The 18,852-nt window shown below is 44.1% G+C and overlaps 1 protein-coding gene across 1 annotated transcript in view; it reads left to right on the plus strand.

The window, feature by feature from the left end:
* The first annotated feature begins 6,726 nt into the window (after positions 1 to 6,726).
* The window catches only part of LOC133750579 (transmembrane protein 180-like), a 32,323-nt gene continuing 20,197 nt past the window's right edge, over positions 6,727 to 18,852 (plus strand). Inside the window, exons 1-3 of the mRNA XM_062180152.1 lie at positions 6,727 to 6,876; positions 7,890 to 8,612; positions 17,522 to 17,676. Coding sequence (XP_062036136.1) covers positions 6,727 to 6,876; positions 7,890 to 8,612; positions 17,522 to 17,676 — 1,028 coding nt within the window. The remainder of the gene's footprint in view (positions 6,877 to 7,889; positions 8,613 to 17,521; positions 17,677 to 18,852) is intronic.

The following is an 18,852-nucleotide window of genomic DNA, read 5'->3' on the forward strand; positions in this document are numbered from 1 at the left end:
GCCCTCAGCCAGAGCCGCCCTCGGGTGGGACGCGCCGCCGCCTCAGCACGGCCGCCGCGGCCCGCACCGCAAGCCGTTGACTCGCTTCGCGTCGCCCAAAGACCACCCCCCACCCCCAGCACGCGCCCCGGGCGCCGGCGCCCCCAGGCTGGCGCGCCGGGCCGGCTCCTCACACCGCAACCCGGCCCAACGTGGCACTTTGGCAGAACCCTCCCCGACAGGGGACGCGATTCAAAACCCCGGCGGCGCGTCGGCCAATGGCGAGCGGGCCGCCGGATGAGTGGCAGCGACTCCGTCCAATCGCGTCTCTCTACAGGCTCGCGGCTCGGCCTGTCCCGAGGGCAGGCAGCCAATGGCGGCTCCAGAAGGAACAAAGAAGGCGGGGAAGAAGTGAAGGGGTGCGGCCGAAAGCCCCGCCCCTCGCCTGTGTTGTGCAGCTCCTGAGGGAGCGTTCGGGAGGCGGCGGCAGACGCCTGGCCTGCACCTGTGGTGCGTGTCCCATCGGCCCGTTAGGGGCGCACTGGTTGCGCGGGTCCGAGGGGCGAGGACCCGGGCCTCTGAGCAGTGGGCGGTTGTCGAGGGGGCGTCCTTCGTGCCGGCGGGAGGAGCCCCAGGGCCATTGCTCAGCCCGCCTTTGTCGCAGACTGAGAGTCGGTCGGGAGCTGAGAGCCGAGAACGACGCCTTCTGAGTTGTTCGCCGTTCTTCCCTTGACTTCCGAGCGGCTGGGAATGGTACTCCCTCCAAAACGGCCGGGGCGGGGGCGGGTGCCGCCGAAGCTGCCTCCGTAGCGGGGGAAACTGCGGAGCAGCTTCGCGTGCGCTGTTATAAAGGTCCGTAGACCACGCGGCGAGTCTGCGGGCGGCGTGCGTGGCCTGCCCCTGGCCCCAGCGCCCGCTGCTTGCCGCAGACCTCACACCATCCGTGCTGCTCGTGGGTCAAGGTGTTTGCATCCCCCGTGCAGGTAAAACACGGAGTCTGTTACACAGTGGGACAGCCGTCACGGGAGGGGGCGGCCGAGAGAGGTCGGAGATCTTAGAGGTGGAAGAATCGTCTCCAGGACGGGAGATCGTAACGACCAGGAATTCGGAGAGGGGGAGGAGGAGGGGACTGGTGCTACATGCTCATCCGTCGCAGCGGTACCTTGATAGGGAAGACCTTAAGTTGGGGACTCAATGGATCATTGCCACAGGTCCCCAAGAGAGCTCAGACCTGAAATGGGAGGCAGTGCGGGGTGAATTGGGATTTGTTGACTTTGATTTGTGTTATCAGCCCCTCTGTGATCTTCCTGTTTTCCCCTGGTGCACACACTACGATGATGAAAAATAAGGGGAGTTGTAAGGAAGGAGTTCTGGATCCCCGGACTATCTTTGTCTCTTCGTATAAATGAATCAAGACTTGGTGGAGCAAGGAAACTCACCTAAACTGTCTACCTAAATAACTATTCATGTGAGTGAGAACGTCTAGAGTGCCCCTCTACCTCCCCATTTTTGTTCAAATCGTTGTGCAGAAGCTGGACTCCAGGCTGCCTCCTGCTGAAGCTTCGGGCTGTTGCCCTTGGGAGAAGCCTGGCCAAGGACTGGAAAACCTCCCTGTTGTGGAGCTGCCGCCTGAAGTTGTACCCTTCCATCTTGCGGGAAGAGAGCTTAGTAGAAGAAACACCACGGACCTAGAACCAGGAAACCCAGAGTTCTGGCCACACAAGAGCCTTTGGCAAAGTACAAGACAGATCCCCCTTTGCCTTCATGGAGTTATGAGAATCAGACAGAAACTATGAGGAAGTATTTTGTGCCCTTTTAAAAATGTTTTAAAAATTTGAGAGAGCAAGCTCCCTTACACTGGGTCCACTTCCCACATGTTCACGATGGCCAGGACTCCGTTGGGCCAAAACTGGAAGTTGAGAACTCAATCCAGGTCTCCCATGCAGGTGACAGAAACACGATTAATTGAACCATCATGGCTGCCTACCAGGGTCTGTTTTAGCAAGAAGTTCAAGTCACGAGCAAACACTGGGAATCAAACCCAGAACCCACGTACTTTGCAATGGGATGCCCACCCCAGCCTGGATCTTCACTGCTAGGCCACACACCTACCCCTTGTGCCCTTCTCAAATATAAAGTCATGTGATTGCTACTGATACTGCTAAAATGCAGGGGCCCTTGGGGACAATAATGAGCATCAAAATAATAATAGTATAGGTCACAGGGCTGGGGAATGTCGGGCCCTGCCAAAGCAACCACAGGCTGGACTCAAAACTCAATGCATCTACAACAGGTTACTTTTTAAGTTGGTCACTTTGTATGGCCCATAAACTATGTCATGAATTTCCAAATGCCCCTTGACAGATAAAGGGTTCCCCAACCCTGGATAGGTTATAACCCATTGAAGAAAAGAGAAGAAAGGAAGAATTCACGTTTGCGCTGATATAGAAAGCTTTTTTTTTTTTTTAAGTGTTTATCTATTTGAAAGAGAGAGAGAGAGAGAGAGATCGATCTTCCGTCTGTTAGTTTACTCCCCAAATGATCTAAATGACTGGGCTGGGCCAGGTGGAAGCCAGGAGCCTGGAACTCCATCCAGGTTTCTCATATGGGTGCCAGGGGCTCCAGTACTTGAGCCATCACCTGCTGCCTTCCAGGGTGCACATTAGCAGGAAGCAGATTTGGAAGAGGAGTAATGGGGACTCAAACTCAGGCACTTCAATATGGAATGCAGGCATCTCAAGCAACAGCTTAACCTGCTGTGCCACAATGCCCAACTCAGAAAGCTCTTACAGTAGAATGCCAACCAAAAAGTGTAGAAGGAAAAACGTGCTAGAAAGTAATAATAATGATAATAAAAGAGGAACGCGAAACTTCACAACGTCTCTTCTGAATCCTGATAATTAAAAGGGAAAATGTTGCTGATGTGATGTTTATTGCTAGGTTAAAAAGAGGCATAATATATCGCTTGTAAAACCTTTACTGCCCGGAGCCAGCACTGTGGCCTTTGGTGCTGGCATCCCATATGGGCGCCGGTTCGAGACCCGGCTGCTCCACTTCCAATCCAGAGAGCTCTGCTATGACCCGGGAAAGCAGTAGAAGATGGCCCAAGACCTTAGGCCCCTGCGCCCACATGGGAGACCCAGAAGAAGCTCCTGGCTCCTGGCTTCGGATTGGCGCAGCTCCGGCTGTTGTGGCCATCATGGGAGTGGACCAGTGACTGGAGGACCTCTCTCTCTCTCTCTCTCTCTCTCTTTCTTTCTCTCTCTCTGCCTCTCCTCTCTCTGTGTAACTGTGACTTTTAAGTAAAATAAATCTTAAAAAAAAAACTCCATGGGAAGCTGAAATAAAAGATGTTTATTTTTGTGTAAAAATTATTTAAAAATCCATGCATAGACATGTATTCAGAAAGTTCATGGAAAAATGCATATTATGAAAAGACTATGCATGGAGTTCAAAAAATTTTGCACCAAAACAAACTTGTGTTTTAACCATTTTCCACGAACTTTTTGAAGTATCCTCCTATTAGTTCAGAGCTAAAATTTAATAAATTGAAACCACCTATTTTAGTTATTACAAATAGAGTCCTTTGGAAAGAGAGAATTGAGTTTTGGATTTGCAAGGGTGATCTGTAGGTTAGAATCATGCATTTGACCTTAGGTCCTGACCAGCTAGATTGAAAGTACTGGCTGCTTTCTCAATGGCAAGCAGAGGTTCATTTTTACTCCAAACGGGAAAAGTATATTCGAATATTCTTTAACAGTTTCTTTTTGAAAAAAAAAAAAAAAAGAGATCTGGAAAAGTAAAGTTATTGATATGTTAAAATAGTAGAAATGAAAACAGAGACAAGAGAAGAGGGGCCGACACTGTGGTGCAGCGGGTTAACACCCTGTCCTGCAGTGCCGGCATCCCATGTGGGTACCGGTTTGAGACCTGGCTGCTTCACTTCCAATCCAGCTCTCTGCTATGGCCTGGGAAAGCAGTGGAAGATGGCCCAAAACCTTGGGCCCCTGCACCCTAGTGGGAGACCCGGAAGAAGCTCCTGGCGGCAAATGTAGAGTGAATCATCAAATGGAAAACCTCTCTCTCTCTCTCTCTGCCTCTCCTCTCTCTGTGTAACTCTGACTTTCAAATAAATAAATAAATCTTTTAAAAAAGAGAGAAGAAAACCCTGTAGACTTTATGCCTTTTGGGTGTGTTTATGGGTTCTTTTTAAGGATTTTTTTAAAGGAAACTTTTCTTACCCCCCACCACTAGAAATCTTGAATAAAAATTGTATTGAAAAGCTATGTTAGTTTTCAGTGCTAAAAGTCCTTGTGGGAGGGGTCTTCATTCTTTTTTAAGATTTATTTATATTTATTTAGCTCAGAAGAAAAAAGTTCTTGGAAAAAATCTGAACTCAGAGTTTATAACACCTTACAAAGATTCTAAGTTTATAAACACCTGCCTTCTGACTTAATGATAGATCAGCAAGGTGTGGCATGTTTCTTATTTTGGCATGCCTGAAATAATATTGAGAAAAAGGAGATTGCCTAAGTTTTGGTAGGCTAAATTTGGATCTTGGCTTTTGGTTCTACTTATTCCCTTGTTGTTGGTTCTCTTGGTAACAAAGCAACCTCTCGCCTCATTCTTTGTTCTCACTTATGCCAAAAATAACTCCCTAGAGTGAGTTCTTCACCAGTAGCTCCAAGCTTTTTCAAATCTGAGGATTACTTTATAAAGCCAGAAATGTTGGCTGACCGCACACTACTGCAGTAATTGTACTCTTTAAGTATTGAAATTGTATAATAGCTACAACAACAAACCCAGATTTGTATCTAATCATCGTAGCAGAATCTACATTTTGCAAATACCAGTACACATGTGGGTATTCTTTATTCAGTCTATACAGATAATGTTTGGTATGCATATGGATTTAATAACCCCCTTTGATAATTCTAGGGCCCCATGATCCATGAAATTAGAATCATCCTTGGGTTTACCCAGGGCAAAATGAAGCTTAGAGACTTAAATAATTTAATCATTTGTGTCAAATGCGTACTTCTTTCTAATTTGCCTTCTGTTTTCCTAAGGAATTGGGCAATACAGACTGAAGTTCCTACTTAATTCTGTTCCTGGGTCTCCAAAGTTAAAGCAGAGGCTCAAGGATTATTCAAGTAAAGAACATGCCTGGCTGGTGCCGTGGCTCACTAGGCTAATCCTCCGCCTGCGGCGCCAGTACTCCAAGTTCTAATCCCAGTTCTAGTCCTGGTTGGGGCGTCGGTTCTGTCCTGGTTGCTCCTCTTCCAGTCTAGCTCTCTGCTGTGGCCCGGGAAGGCAGTGGAGGATGGCCCAAGTGCTTGAGCCCTGCACCCGCATGGGAGACCAGGAGAAAGCACCTGGCTCCTGGCTTTGGATCGGCACAGTGCACCGGCTGAGGCAGCCATTTGGGGAATGAAACAAGGGAAGGAAGACCTTTCTCTCTGTGTCTCTCTCTCTCATTGTCTAACTCTACCTGTCCAAAAAAAAAAAAAAAAAAAAAGAAGAAGAAGATGCCTCAAGTTATCTGAATATATCTCTTCTGATTCAGTGAGATTGTTGTGGAGACCTGGGAAAATATTCAAGTAATTTATATTCAAGTTATTTACTGAAACACAGAGTTACAGACAAAGAAAGGAGTTTCCACTTGCTGGTTCACTCCCCAAGTGGTTGCCACAGCTAGGAGCCAGGAGCTTCTTCCATGTGGGTGCAGGGGCCCAAGCATATGGGCCAACTTCTACTGTTTTCCCAACCCATCAGCAAGGAGCTGGATTGGAAGTGGAGCAGTTTGGGACTCAAAGCAGTGCCCATATGGGATGCCGGCACCACAGGATGCCACAGTGCTGGACCCCATGGTAGTCTCCTAAAACCATCACCAAGATTAAAAGGAAGATGAATACAGGCCTACTTCCTGCTTTTCAGTTCTACAAAGGGTCTTCAAAAAGTTTGTGGAAAATGGAACTAAAAGATAACTTTATCTTGGTGCAAAACATATTTGAAATCCATACATAGTTTTTTCATATGGTTCATTTCCACAAACTTTTTAAAGACCCCTTCCATACGCATGGATCTTTTACACCAAGAATAACTTTTAATTCTATTTTCCATGAACTTTTTGAAGTATCCTCATGTAAGTCAAAGAGTAAGATGGTGGGCTACATTGAAGAGGGATATCTAATAGAGTGAGGATCAGAATGCGTTATTTCTGTATCCATCTTGCATACGTCTTTTGAGTCACAGCTAAATAGTCTTATCAGGAGGTCAAGAAGAAGTCTTCAGATGCAAGTCTGTCCTGTTGAATGGACAGTTTCTTGCTACGAGGAGGGCCTTACTTCCGGGCTGACTCTAGCAAAAATTGTCATCTCATTGTTCTTTTTCTGTTGCAGCCTCCTTCAAGAAGGACAATGATGTGTAAACATATCTCCCGACTGCTAGTTAAGCATGCCCAAACTTGTGGATACATCCCACTTTGTAATTTACAAGCAATACCAAAAAGATAAGAGTCACATTCTCCTGCAAATTAGAGTTCTTGGCAACATCTTAAAAAAGTGTTGAGTGAACAAATGAGTAAATAAAGTGTTAAGCCTGGTGATACATTTAGAACTAGTAGCTTTGGATTCTTATTTAACTAAACTAGTGTCCAGTGGAATTTTGCCGTCCATCAATTATTGTATGCAAATTCTGAATTTTATTTTTTTTCACAAAGGGAAGAAGATTTCCTCTGCATGAAAAATGATATTTTTAAATATGAAATCTGTTGCTTGGGCATACTCTATGATCACTTTAGGGACTGACCTACTAAATTCTGTCTTCAATTTCTACTATGTGAAACTTTTTTTACATCTGTACAAGATTTCAGAAGTGGCCTTTTGTCAAGCCCAGGTGAGATAGAATCTTTATTTTCCTTTCAGACAAGACAGAACTTCTCCTTCCTTGTAGCCATGCATTATTGTGATTTGCCAAAGAGCTGATTCTTCATACAGCTGTGAGAGTTCCCAAGAAAAATGACCCATGTCCAAGATTCTGTGTGAGGTCCAAAGAGAGACTTGTTAACACAATTATCACTTAACACATAAAAACTTTAGAGAGTAAAGGGTAAATTTTGGTTACCTAGAAAATTAACTTATGTGGAACAATATTATCATTTAAATTTTTAAAAATTTGTAAATTTGAAAAACAGAGCTTGCACTGGCTAGTTTACTCCCCAAATGTCTGCAACAGCCAGGATTAGGCTGGGTCTGAGCTGGGGATGGGAACTCAATCTAGGTCTCCTACATGGGTGCAGGAACCCAAATATTTGAGACATCGCCATCGCCTCCTAGGGTGTTTTATTAGCAGGAAGCTGAAGTCAGAAGCTGTAGCCAGGTATCAAGTCCAGGAACTCTGGTAAGTGGTGTCCTAACCCACGAATTGTTTCCTAGGCTAAACACCTACCTCATAGAGTTGTTTTTAAGGATTTAGCAAAAATAATGCATGTAAATATTTATGAGATGCCTGAACACAAAGCAAATGAGTACAATGGAACTTCACAAAGTGTGTGGGAAATGGAATTTAAAAATGTTTATTTTGGTGAAAAAATATTTGAAATCCATGCATATGAGAGAGGTCTTCAAAAAGCTCATGGAAAACTCATATTATGAAGAAGCTATACATAGAATTCTATGTTTTTTTTTTCAGCAAAGTAAACAATTCTGTTTTTCCACAAACATTTTGAAAAACCTTCATATTGTCTGTTATTAATATTTTAGCTTGTTCTGGAACTAGAGCTTTTTTATTGACCAGCTTTGATAATTTCACATCAGTGAAAAAAAATTTCAGGGGTCATTTTCATCTTACACTGAATGTATAGCTTATACTTCTACAGTAAAATAATTTTACGTGTTTTTTCTCCCTAGATAATTTTGATGATCTGGATTATTCTTAATGACCTCATTGTGTATTTTTGCGACAACTTTAAGGCTGATTGTGGTGCAAGCCATTATCTTTCTGCCTTGTTTGGTGGCCCTTTGTATGCAATGACCTTCCTGCTTCCTTGGTTCCCTTGGAAAGACTATCAAGAAGGTGACTGGCTTAGTGGAATTCACCTGATGATATCATTATGCGCCTTTGAGAGCACGCTTTCATGTATCCAGCAAGTCCAGCATAAATGGTTTGTAGAGACTTTCCCTAGACATGAGAGTAGGCTTCGTCTTATTAAAATTAGCCACATGGTATCACTAATAGGATCTACCAGTATCCTTTTCTGTGGCCTCATCTCTAATAACATAGAAAGTTTGCCCAATTTTCAGGCTGTTGCTGTTATCATTGCCTTTCTTGCTGCTGCCAGTGTTCATGCTGGCATGAACCACATGAAACAGTTTGAATGGAAAAGAAGCCTGGAGGAAAATGTCCTTTTGGGAAGTGAAGAGGATCGTTCTTGGACCTCGGTCATCGTACTGAGACAGATCTTGTCCCAGAAGAACTTTTACCTTTTTCTGATCGTGAATTTCCTCCAAGCCTTCCATTTAACCTTCCTGCACAACTTCATGATGATCTTTATGGATAATCTCATTCCCAGGGATATTCTTTCTTCCTCCGGAAGGAGCATCATGTATGGGGCAGGCTTTATTTGCCCACAGGTATGTAATTATGCCTTGTGTATTTTCCAATGGGGATCAAAGATTTGATTCCTAACAGGTGGAAGAAATTTGAACACCTGATCATTTCAGAAGTTTGAGCAAATTGCAACCGTTTATTAAGAGACCCAAAGATTCACAGCCCCAGACATTATGCAAAGTTCAACAGAAACATAGTGAGAAAGAGAGACGAAAGGAAAAAAGTAAAGGGAGTCCAATGAGAACCTAGCAACGTGGTATTTTAAACAAAAATCTTTAGAATTTTATTCCTCTGAGCTTTCTCTTCCAAACCTCAGCAGAGCTTTGGAAGAAAATAAACAGCTTCCTATAAGCATGAACTTTTTGCTTTATTAGGATATTTAAGATTTCTGTGACCGTTAACTTAGAAGAAGTTATTTGGTCAAGAATTCTTAGAGTCAGGTTCCAAAACTCTTGGCCAAAAGCCCAAGTCCTGGAATTCCAGAGTGGTATTAAAATTCCATGGTCATGACCATTATTGTAGAAGGCACGTCCTCCTTCAAAAAATATTCTGGTCTGATGTTTATTATAACATTTGGAAGACTGATGATGAGGGTACTTCAAAAGTCCATGGAAAATGGAATTACAAGGTAAGTTTCTTTTTTGAAATCCATGCAGTTTTTTCACAATGTGCCTTTCCATGAACTTGTCCAAGACCTCTCATGTGCATGCATTCCAAAACATTTTTGGACTGAAACAAATTTATCATTTAATTCCATTTTCCGTGAACGTTCTGAAGTACCCTCATTTTAATCCCCTTAACCTAAATATAACATAGGAGTTAACCTAGCCTATCATATCAGGGTTTTTTTTTTTTTCTATTTTCACAATGAAATAATAAGAAAAATCCTGTTGTCTATATTCTTAAGGGTATAAGGTATTCTTCACATATTTGTTTTTACTGTTTACTGACTTTCAAAAAATATTTAAAGCATTTGGAATATAAATAGTTCTAAAATGTTTTAAGTGTTGACACAGTTTCTTGAGCAAAGTTAGGTAGGATAGAATTTGCCTTTTTGCTATTAAGTCCAGGTCTTCTGGTTCCAGTAGATATCATAGTACTGACAATTTATAGATAGTGAGTGCTTACCAAGTGTCACGGCCTATGCCAAGTGCAGAGTACACATCGCCTCACGTGATCCTCATAATCACCTGGAAGGAAGAACTTCTTTTCCTTATAGGAAAGAAAAGATGTGCAGGCGTCATCTGGTTTTAGAACTGTGCTCTTTAGGCTGGCGCCGTGGCTCAACAGGCTAATCCTCTGCCTTGCGGCGCCGGAACACCGGGTTCTAGTCCCGGTCGGGGCACCAGATTCTGTCCCGGTTGCCCTTCTTCCAGGCCAGCTCTCTGCTGTGGCCAGGGAGTGCAGAGGAGGATGGACCAAGTACTTGGAAGACCAGGAGAAGCACCTGGCTCCTGCCATCGGATCAGCGCGGTGCGCTGGCCGCAGCGCGCCAGCCGCAGCGGCCATTGGAGGGTGAACCAACGGCAAAAAGGAAGACCTTTCTCTCTGTCTCTCTCTCTCACTATCCACTCTGCCTGTCAAAAAAAAAAAAAAAAAAGAGAGAGAACTGTGCTCTTTCGCGTTCTGTCTGAAATGTATTGTGTCAACATCATTTATTTGGCAGACACCAAATACGAGTTCATTTTCCGTTCATCAGTATGGTTTCAGGAGCTGTGTGTTCATGATGTTGTCCCCCCAGAGCAATCCAATGCTTGTCAAGCTGTTCGCTCCTAGGTTCAGTGACCCAGATGGGAAGGTCTAGGAGTTTCTTTGTTTTTTGTTTACTATCAGATTCTAGGCTCTATGTTGTCTTCTCACTTTAAATCATGTACTTGTTCATAATGTACTTTCTACCTCTATGGATTTGCCTAGTCTAGACTTTCATACAAATGGAATAATATATGATATTTTGTGGCTGGCTTCTTTCGCTTAGCATGTTTTTAAGGCTCCTCCATGCTGTAGCATGTATGAGTACTTCATTCCTTTTTACGACTGGATAATACTCCGCTGAATATGGGTAGATCACATTTTGCATACGCCTTCATCAGCTGATGGGCACTTGGGTTGTTTCCATGTTTAGGTCGTTAAAGACTAGTGCTGCCATGAACATCAATGTTTTTGCACAGACATATTTGCATTTTGGGGGGTATATATGTGGAAGTGGAATAGCTATGTCCTATGGTAACTCTGTGTCACATTTTGAGATTCTGACAGTTTTTCCAAAGAGGCTCTACTATTTTATATTTCTACCAGTAGTATACAAAGGTTCCAGTTTCTCCAGATCTTCCCCAGCAATGTTATCTGTCTTATTAAAACCATCCTAGTTTGTGTGCATGACATCTCATTGTGGTTTTGATTTCCATTTCCCTGATGGTTAATGATGTTGATATGCTATTGGCCATTTGTATATGCTCTTTCGAAGGATGTCTATTCAGCTCATTTGCCCAATTTTTAATTAGACTGTTTTTTTGTTATTGAGTTATAATAGATCTTAATATATTTTTGGAGATCTAGAATCAGGTGTATTATTTGTGAAAATTTTTTCCTATTCTGTTGACTTGTCCTTTAATTTTTTTTTGATGAGATTGGCAGGTGTGAGTCCTTCTACTTCAAGACTGTTTAAGCTATTCTGGGTCCACTGCAAATCCAAATGAATTTTATAGCCAATTTGTCAATTTCTACAAAGAAGTCAGGTGATACATCGAATGCATTGAATCTGTATTTATTGCCATCTTAATGATGTTGAGCCTTCTAATCCAGGAACATGGGATGTTTCTCCTCTAATTGGATGTTTTAACATTTCTTCTAATAACTTTTAAAAAATATTTATTTATTTATTTGAAAGGCAAAGTTACAGAGAGGCAGAGGGAGAGAGAAAGAGAGAGAGGCCTTCCATCCACTGGTTTACTCCCCAAAAGGCCATGACGGATGACAGCTGGAGCTAGGCCTATCCAAAGCCAAGAACCAGGAGCTTCTTCTGGGTCTCCCATGCAGGTGCAGGGGCCCAAGGACTTGGGCCACCATCTACTGCTTTCCTATGCCATAGCAGAGAGCTGGATTGGAAGTGAAGCAGCTGAGACTCAAACCAGCGCCCATACAGGATTCCAGCACTGCAGGTGGTGGCTTTAACCACTAAGCCATCCGACCAGGCCCCCCCCCCCCTTTTTTTTTGACAGGCAGAGTTAGACAGTGAGAGAGAGAGACAGAGAGAAAGGTCTTCCTTTCCTTGGTTCACCCACCAAATGGCTACTACGGCTGGCGCACTGTGCTGATCCGAAGCCAGGAGCCAGGTGCTTCCTCCTGGTCTCCCATGTGGGTGCAGGGCCCAAGCACTTGGGCCATCCTCCACTGCACTCCCGGGCCACAGCAGAGAGCTGGACTGGAAGAGGAGCAACCAGGACAGAACCGGCACCCCAACCAGGACTAGAACCCGGTGTGCCGGTGCTGCAGGCGGAGAATTAGCCTAGTGTGCCGTGGTGCCAGCCAGCACCAGCCCCTTTAACAACGTTTTGTAGTTTCCTCCTTCTTTTGTTAAATGTAGTCTCCAGCATTTAGACAGACATTTAATTAAGACCTAAGAGGCTTTTATGATTAAAGTACATGAATATTATTAAGTATATAGATTTAGGCCGGCGCCGCGGCTCAATAGGCTAATCCTCCGCCTTGCGGCGCCGGCACAACGGATTCTAGTCCCGGTCTGGGCACCAGATTCTGTCCCGGTTGCCCACTTCCAGGCCAGCTCTCTGCTGTGGTCAGGGAGTGCAGTGGAGGATGGCCCAAGTGCTTGGGCCCTGCACCCCATGGGAGACCAGGAGAAGCACCTGGCTCCTGGCTTCGGATCAGCGCGGTGTGCCGGCTGCAGCGCACCGGCCGCAGCGGCCATTGGAGGGTGAACCAACGGCAAAAGGAAGACCTTTCTCTCTGTGTCTCTCTCTCACTGTCCACTCTGCCTGTCAAAAAATAACAATAAAAAAAAGTATGTAGATTTAGTCATTGTTTTGGTGATTACCATAGATTTTTTTTTCAATTGTTTTTAGTTTCTAACCATGTAGAGATCACCAAGTGGTTGAATTCTGATGGAGTGAAGGGCTGTTATGCTTACAAGTGCCATAACTTCATTTTTTCTTTATTTTCATTATGGAATAATATTTATTTGTTGAAAAATCCCATACACTACCAAATCACTTAAAATCAAAGCTACTATTAATTTCTTATTCTCTTCATATTTCACTTAATGAGGTTTTAACAACAAAATGACTCATATAATTTTTGAAATATAGTGACGTCACCTATGAATCTTTTATATCCTTTTTAATCTTGAGTTTTTATTATTATGTAAATTTTATTGTTTTTAAAAAAGATTTATGTATTTGAAAAGCAGAGTTACAGAGAGGGAGAGACAGAGATAGTGAGAGGGAAAGAGATCTTCCATCTGCTAGTTCACTCCCCAAATGGCCACAATAGCCTGGGCTGGCCCAGGCCAAAACCAGGAGCCAGGAATTTCATCTGGGTTTCCTACATGGGTTTCAGGGGCGGGACCCAAGCACTTGGGCCATCTTTGGCTGCTTTCCCAGGCACATTAGCAGGGAGGTGCATTGGAAATGGAGCAGCTAAGACTTGAACCTGCACTCATTTGGGATGTTGGCATTGCAGGCGGTGGCTTAACCCCACTGTGCCACACGCTGGCCCCTATTATGGACATTTTCACGTCACATATAAAACTACCTTAGGGACCAGCACTGTAGCACAGAAGGCTAAGCCTCCATCTGCGGTGCTGGCATCCCATATGGGTGCCATTTCAAGTCCCGGCTACTCCTCTTTCAATCCAGCTCTCTGCTATAGCCTGAGAAAGCAGTGGAAAATGGCCCAAGTCCTTGGGCCCCTGAACCCATGTGGGAGACCCAAAAGAAGCTCCTGGCTACTAGCTTCAGATCGGTGCAGCTCTAGCCAATCCTAAACTTTTTGACAGATTTTTTTGAATATTTATTTATTTACTTGCGAGGTAGAGTTCCAGAGAGAGGGAGAGACAGAGAGAAAGGTCTTCCATCTCCTGGTTCACTCCCTAAATGGCCTCAACACATCTGAGCTGACCTGAAGCCAGGAGACAGGAGCTTCTTCTAGGTTTCCCACATGGGTACAGGGGCCCAAGCACTTGGGCCATCTTCTATTTCTTTCCCAGGCCATCAGCAGGGAGCTGGATCAGAAGCGGTGCAGCTGGGACTTGAAATGGTGCCCATATGGGACGCAGGTGCTGCAGGCAGATGCTTAACCTATTATGCCATAGTGCTGGCCCCTGTTAACACATTCTTAAAAGGTTCTAAATTTTGGTGTAATTCAGATTTCAAATGAAGAATGTTCAATCTGTAAAGTCTATACAAATATTCCAAAATTCAATTAAATCTACCATCTGAAACATTTCTGGTCCCAAGAATTTGGATAAGGGATAGTCAACTTGTATAAAGTGGAAATCCTAAGTTACTTTAAATTTATTCTTAATTTATAGAGAAATAACACTTGCACAAATTATTGTGGTTTAAAAAAAAATGACAGCTTGCTGGAATCTGTTGGTTTTGTTCTGTGTTTGACTATATCACTTTACCCAGTGGATACAGTGTTGAAGGGTAAACACTATTTTCAGTTTCCGAAGCCGAATTCTCAGTGGCATTCTTTTTGGGGAGTTGACTAAATAAAAGAGAAAAGAATGAACAAGTTCTTTCTTTCTAATAACTCTTTTAATAGATCTGCCACTCTTCCACATCCCACTGCTCTCAGAGAGGCCAAGTGATAATCAGGTTTGCATCTGGAGCCTGCCCAGGAGAAGTCTGGCTCCCCACTTACCAGCTGGGTGGCACTAGGAACATTTCTCTAACTCTGTGTGTCTCACTTTTTTCATTTGTTAAATCAGAATAAAAATAGCCCTACATAATGGAATTATTATAAAGTTAAATGAATTAAGACACATAAAGTACTTGAAATGTTTCCTGGCACAAAATAGACACTGTAGGTCTGTTAGCTCTTATTATTATGAGCAACCAGCAGATGGGGATTAGACATCCGCTGCAAGCACAGCACTGCCTTCCTGGCTCTGTTTGGATTTAAGCATCATTGGCATCGGTTTGCTACCACAATGTTGGGACACATTGTTCAGACTCCCACTCGGTAAACATGAATGAGAAGGCAAAACCCTCAGTTTGTAGGAGTATTTCTTTTAGTAAAAGAAAAGGCAGTCTTCTTTTTTCTTTTATGATTTTTGCAAAACTACTCATCATTGGCTTCTATCTTTCTAAATAGTGAACACAATCATAACTAAGTGATTGAGTGCCTTGTATGTGGAGTGTGGTGGGAGCAGGACAAGGAAATGCCTCTTAGGGAGAGTAACTTAATTGTCTGTGAACATGTAGCTGGAAAAAGTGGCAAAGCTGGGATTCAACTTCCTTTCCGTATGTGGAAATGTATTGCTTTACAATGTTTTGTTTTGTTTTGTTTTTTTTGACAGGCAGAGTGGACAGTGAGAGAGAGAGAGAGACAGAGAGAAAGGTCTTCCTTTGCTGTTGGTTCACCCTCCAATGGCCGCCACAGCCGGCGCACTGCGCTGATCCGATGGCAGGAGCCAGGTGCTTCTCCTGGTCTCCCATGCGGGTGCAGGGCCCAAGCACTTGGGCCATCCTCCACTGCACTCCCTGGCCACAGCAGAGAGCTGGCCTGGAAGAGGGGCAACCGGGACAGAATCTGGTGCCCCGGCCAGCACTAGAACCCAGGGTGCTGGCGCCGCAGGCGGAGGATTAGCCTATTGAGCCACGGCGCCGGCCGCTTTATAATGTTTTAAAACTGGATTGCTAAGTTTTTTTTTTTTTTTAAGATTTATTTGAAAGGCAGAGTGATAGAGTGGGAGAGAGCAAGCATGAGCGAGCACTCCCATCTGCTGGTTCACTCTCCCAAATGGCTGTAATGGTCAGGGCTGGCCAAGCCAAAGCCAAGAGCCTAGAACTCCATCTGGGTCTCCCACGTGGGTGTCAGGGACCCAAGCACTTGGGCCAACTTCCTCTGTTTTCCCAGGTGCATTAGCAGAGACCTGGATCAGAAGTGGAGCAGCCAGGACTTGAACTGGCACTCCTATGGAATGCTGGCATCACAGGCAGCAGCTTTAGCCATAATGCCACTGCTGCTGGAGTGTTTCAAATAGTTTGTCTTGCAGAACTCTAAGAAATGCCTTGGATCATATTAATCACTGCACCATTGTTTTTAGTATCCAGAAAATGAGCTCTTGTTCCTTGAAAGTATAAAAATCAGCCAAAAAGTCAGCTGAGGTAGGGGTGACTGTTAAATAATATTTATATTTTACTTACATCATTCAAAATTGCCTTCTAAATGTAATGTACATATATTTGGCTAGTGAAAACGTTTCAGAGCTAAACAATGTGCTTTTTAAATTGCAAACAAAGAGTATCTTCTAATCTTTGTCAATGTGCATGTGTATGTTTAGCACTTTCCATCTAGAACAATGAATCTTTATATTGGTAGCAAGAAATTTTTAAAAAATCTATATACCCACATGAATCTATTAAAATTATGAAAATATATAAGGTTAGGACATATAGTTTGCAGAAAGGTAGACAGAATTGTAAACTATTGCTTACCTCTGGAGCTTGATTTTAGAGTAAAAAGTACATTTTAGACTTATATGACAGAAGAAGACTGTGAAATTTCAATTTATTTATTCAACAAATATTTGTTTCACCTACTATGTGCTAGGAAAATTTGGGGCTTTAACTCCAAGTTTTAAAATTTGGATTTCTTCTTCTTCTTCTTCTTCTTCTTCTTCTTCTTCTTCTTCTTCTTCTTCTTTTGACAAGCAGAGTGGACAGTGAGAGAGAGAGAGACAGAGAGAAAGGTCTTCCTTTTTGCCGTTGGTTCACCCTTCAATGGCCGCTGCGGCCAGCACGCAGGGGCTGGCGCATCGTGCTGATCTGAAGGCAGGAGCCAGGTGCTTCTCCTGGTCTCCCATGCGGGTGCAGGGCCCAAGCACTTGGGCCATCCTCCACTGCACTCCTGGGCCACAGCAGAGAGCTGGACTGGAAGAGGGGCAACCGGGATAGAATCTGGCGCCCCAACCGGGACTAGAACCCAGGGTGCTGGCGCCGCAGGCGGAGGATTAGCCTATTGAGCCACAGCGCCGGCCTGGATTTCTTTCAAATTTGAGTTCCAAAAAGCAATGTTGTGTTCCTTTTTATTTATGTATTTATTTTTAAAAGATTTTATTTATTTATTTGAGAGAGAGAGAGAGTTACAGAGAAAGGTCTTCCATCCACTGGTTCACTCCCCAATGACTACAACAGCTGGAGCTGATCTGATCTGAGGCCAGGAGCCAGAAGCGTCTTCTGCGTCTTTCATGTGGGTTCAGGGGCTCAACCACTTGGGCCCCTCTACTGTTCTCCCAGGCCATCAGCAGAGAGCTGGATCATAGAGAAGCAGCCGGGAAATGAACTGGCGCCCATATGGGATGCTGCAGGCAGAGGACTAGCCTACTATGCCACAGCACCATCCCCAATATTCTTTCTAAATAATGAAATTTTTATAATATGGTCATTTTTACTAAAATCCCTTTCATATTAGTGTGAAGATGAAAGAATTAGGAAATGATTGTCAGATTTGTTTATTGGTTTTATAGGAAATAATGGGGTTTGTTATCTTCAGACTATTAGTATCAATGGTTTGATACATATGGAAAATGGCATCTCTAACCAAGATGGGGTATGTGTTTCAACTGATACTATAATCCAGGAGCAAATTTGTTTTAGTACTGAGAATGTTTGTTTTGTCATCAGTGAGAGTAAATAGACATCACATGTTTGTTCCTTCTTAACTAACCTGTCAATCATTTCCATTTCAGTGCCTGGTACTTATGGGTCATTCCTGGCTGAAGAAATTTGGTTACTATAAGATCATCCTAATTTCTTTCTACCTAGAAGGAACAGCTTCCATTGTCATGTTACTTCTGGGACAGGAATACTATTATTGCTTGGCTCTTTATCTCACTTTTATCATGTAAGTAAAGGTCAATTTTCATCTCCAAATTATACTAGGTCTTGCCATTGTCATGTTACTTCTGGGACAGGAATACTATTATTGCTTGGCTCTTTATCTCACTTTTATCATGTAAGTAAAGGTCAATTTTCATCTCCAAATTATACTAGGTCTTGCCATTCACCCTTTCAGCTGGTGAAAGGCCTCTCATCTTTTTTTTTTTTTTTTTGACAGGCAGAGTGGATAGTGAGAGAGAGAGACAGAGAGAAAGGTCTTCCTTTTTGCCCTTGGTTCACCCTCCAATGGCCGCTGCGGCCGGCGCACCGCGCTGATCCGAAGCCCGGAGCCAGGTGCTTCTCCTGGTCTCCCATGCGGGTGCAGGGCCCAAGGACTTGGGCCATCCTCCACTGCACTCCCGGGCCATAGCAGAGAGCTAGCCTGGAAGAGGGGCAACCGGGATAGAATTCGGCGCCCCAACCGGGACTAGAACCCGGTATGCCGGTGCCGCAAGGTGGAGGATTAGCCTGTTAAGCCACGGTGCCGGCCAACGCCTCTCATCTGAACTGAGTCTGATTCTCCTTTCCAGGTAAGGTCATTGCTCCTCTCTGCCCGACTGTCTGCATGTGAACCACTTGCAGTCCTAGGGAATTCATACCCTTCATTTTGTAGTGAAGCTAATTTTATTCTTTTATTTGAAAGTCAGAGAGAGAAAGAGAGAGCTCCCATCTGCTAGTTTACTTCCCATAAGGGCTGGGAACTTAATCCGGTTCTCTCATGTGTAACAGAGACCCAATTACTTGAGCCATCACTGCTGCCTCTCAGAGCGCGTTAGCAGGAAGCCGGAACTGGCGGAGCATCAGGTCTCAAACCCAGGCACTCCTGGGATGGGGATTAACCGCTAGGCCAAATGCCTGGCACAAGTTGTTCTTAAACCTATTCAGATGTGATATTTAGTCAATGCTGCTGCCAGGTGTAAAAGAGGCCGAGCTTCTGTTTCTCTTTTGATTCTGTCCCCCATTTCTGTAACCTCTCCTCCCCCGTGATCCCACCCTGGCAGGCACCTCAAAATTCAACACATCCAAACCAAGGGTCTCTCCCCACGGCGGACCTGCTCTTTTGAGTTTGTTGCCCATTTTGAGAAATGGCTCTGCCTTCCATCTGGTTGCACAGGTTAGGGAGTGAGAAATTCTTCGCCTT

Source organism: Lepus europaeus, chromosome 21 (assembly GCF_033115175.1).
Source record: "Lepus europaeus isolate LE1 chromosome 21, mLepTim1.pri, whole genome shotgun sequence".
In the NCBI taxonomy this organism is placed as follows: Eukaryota; Metazoa; Chordata; class Mammalia; order Lagomorpha; family Leporidae; genus Lepus; species Lepus europaeus.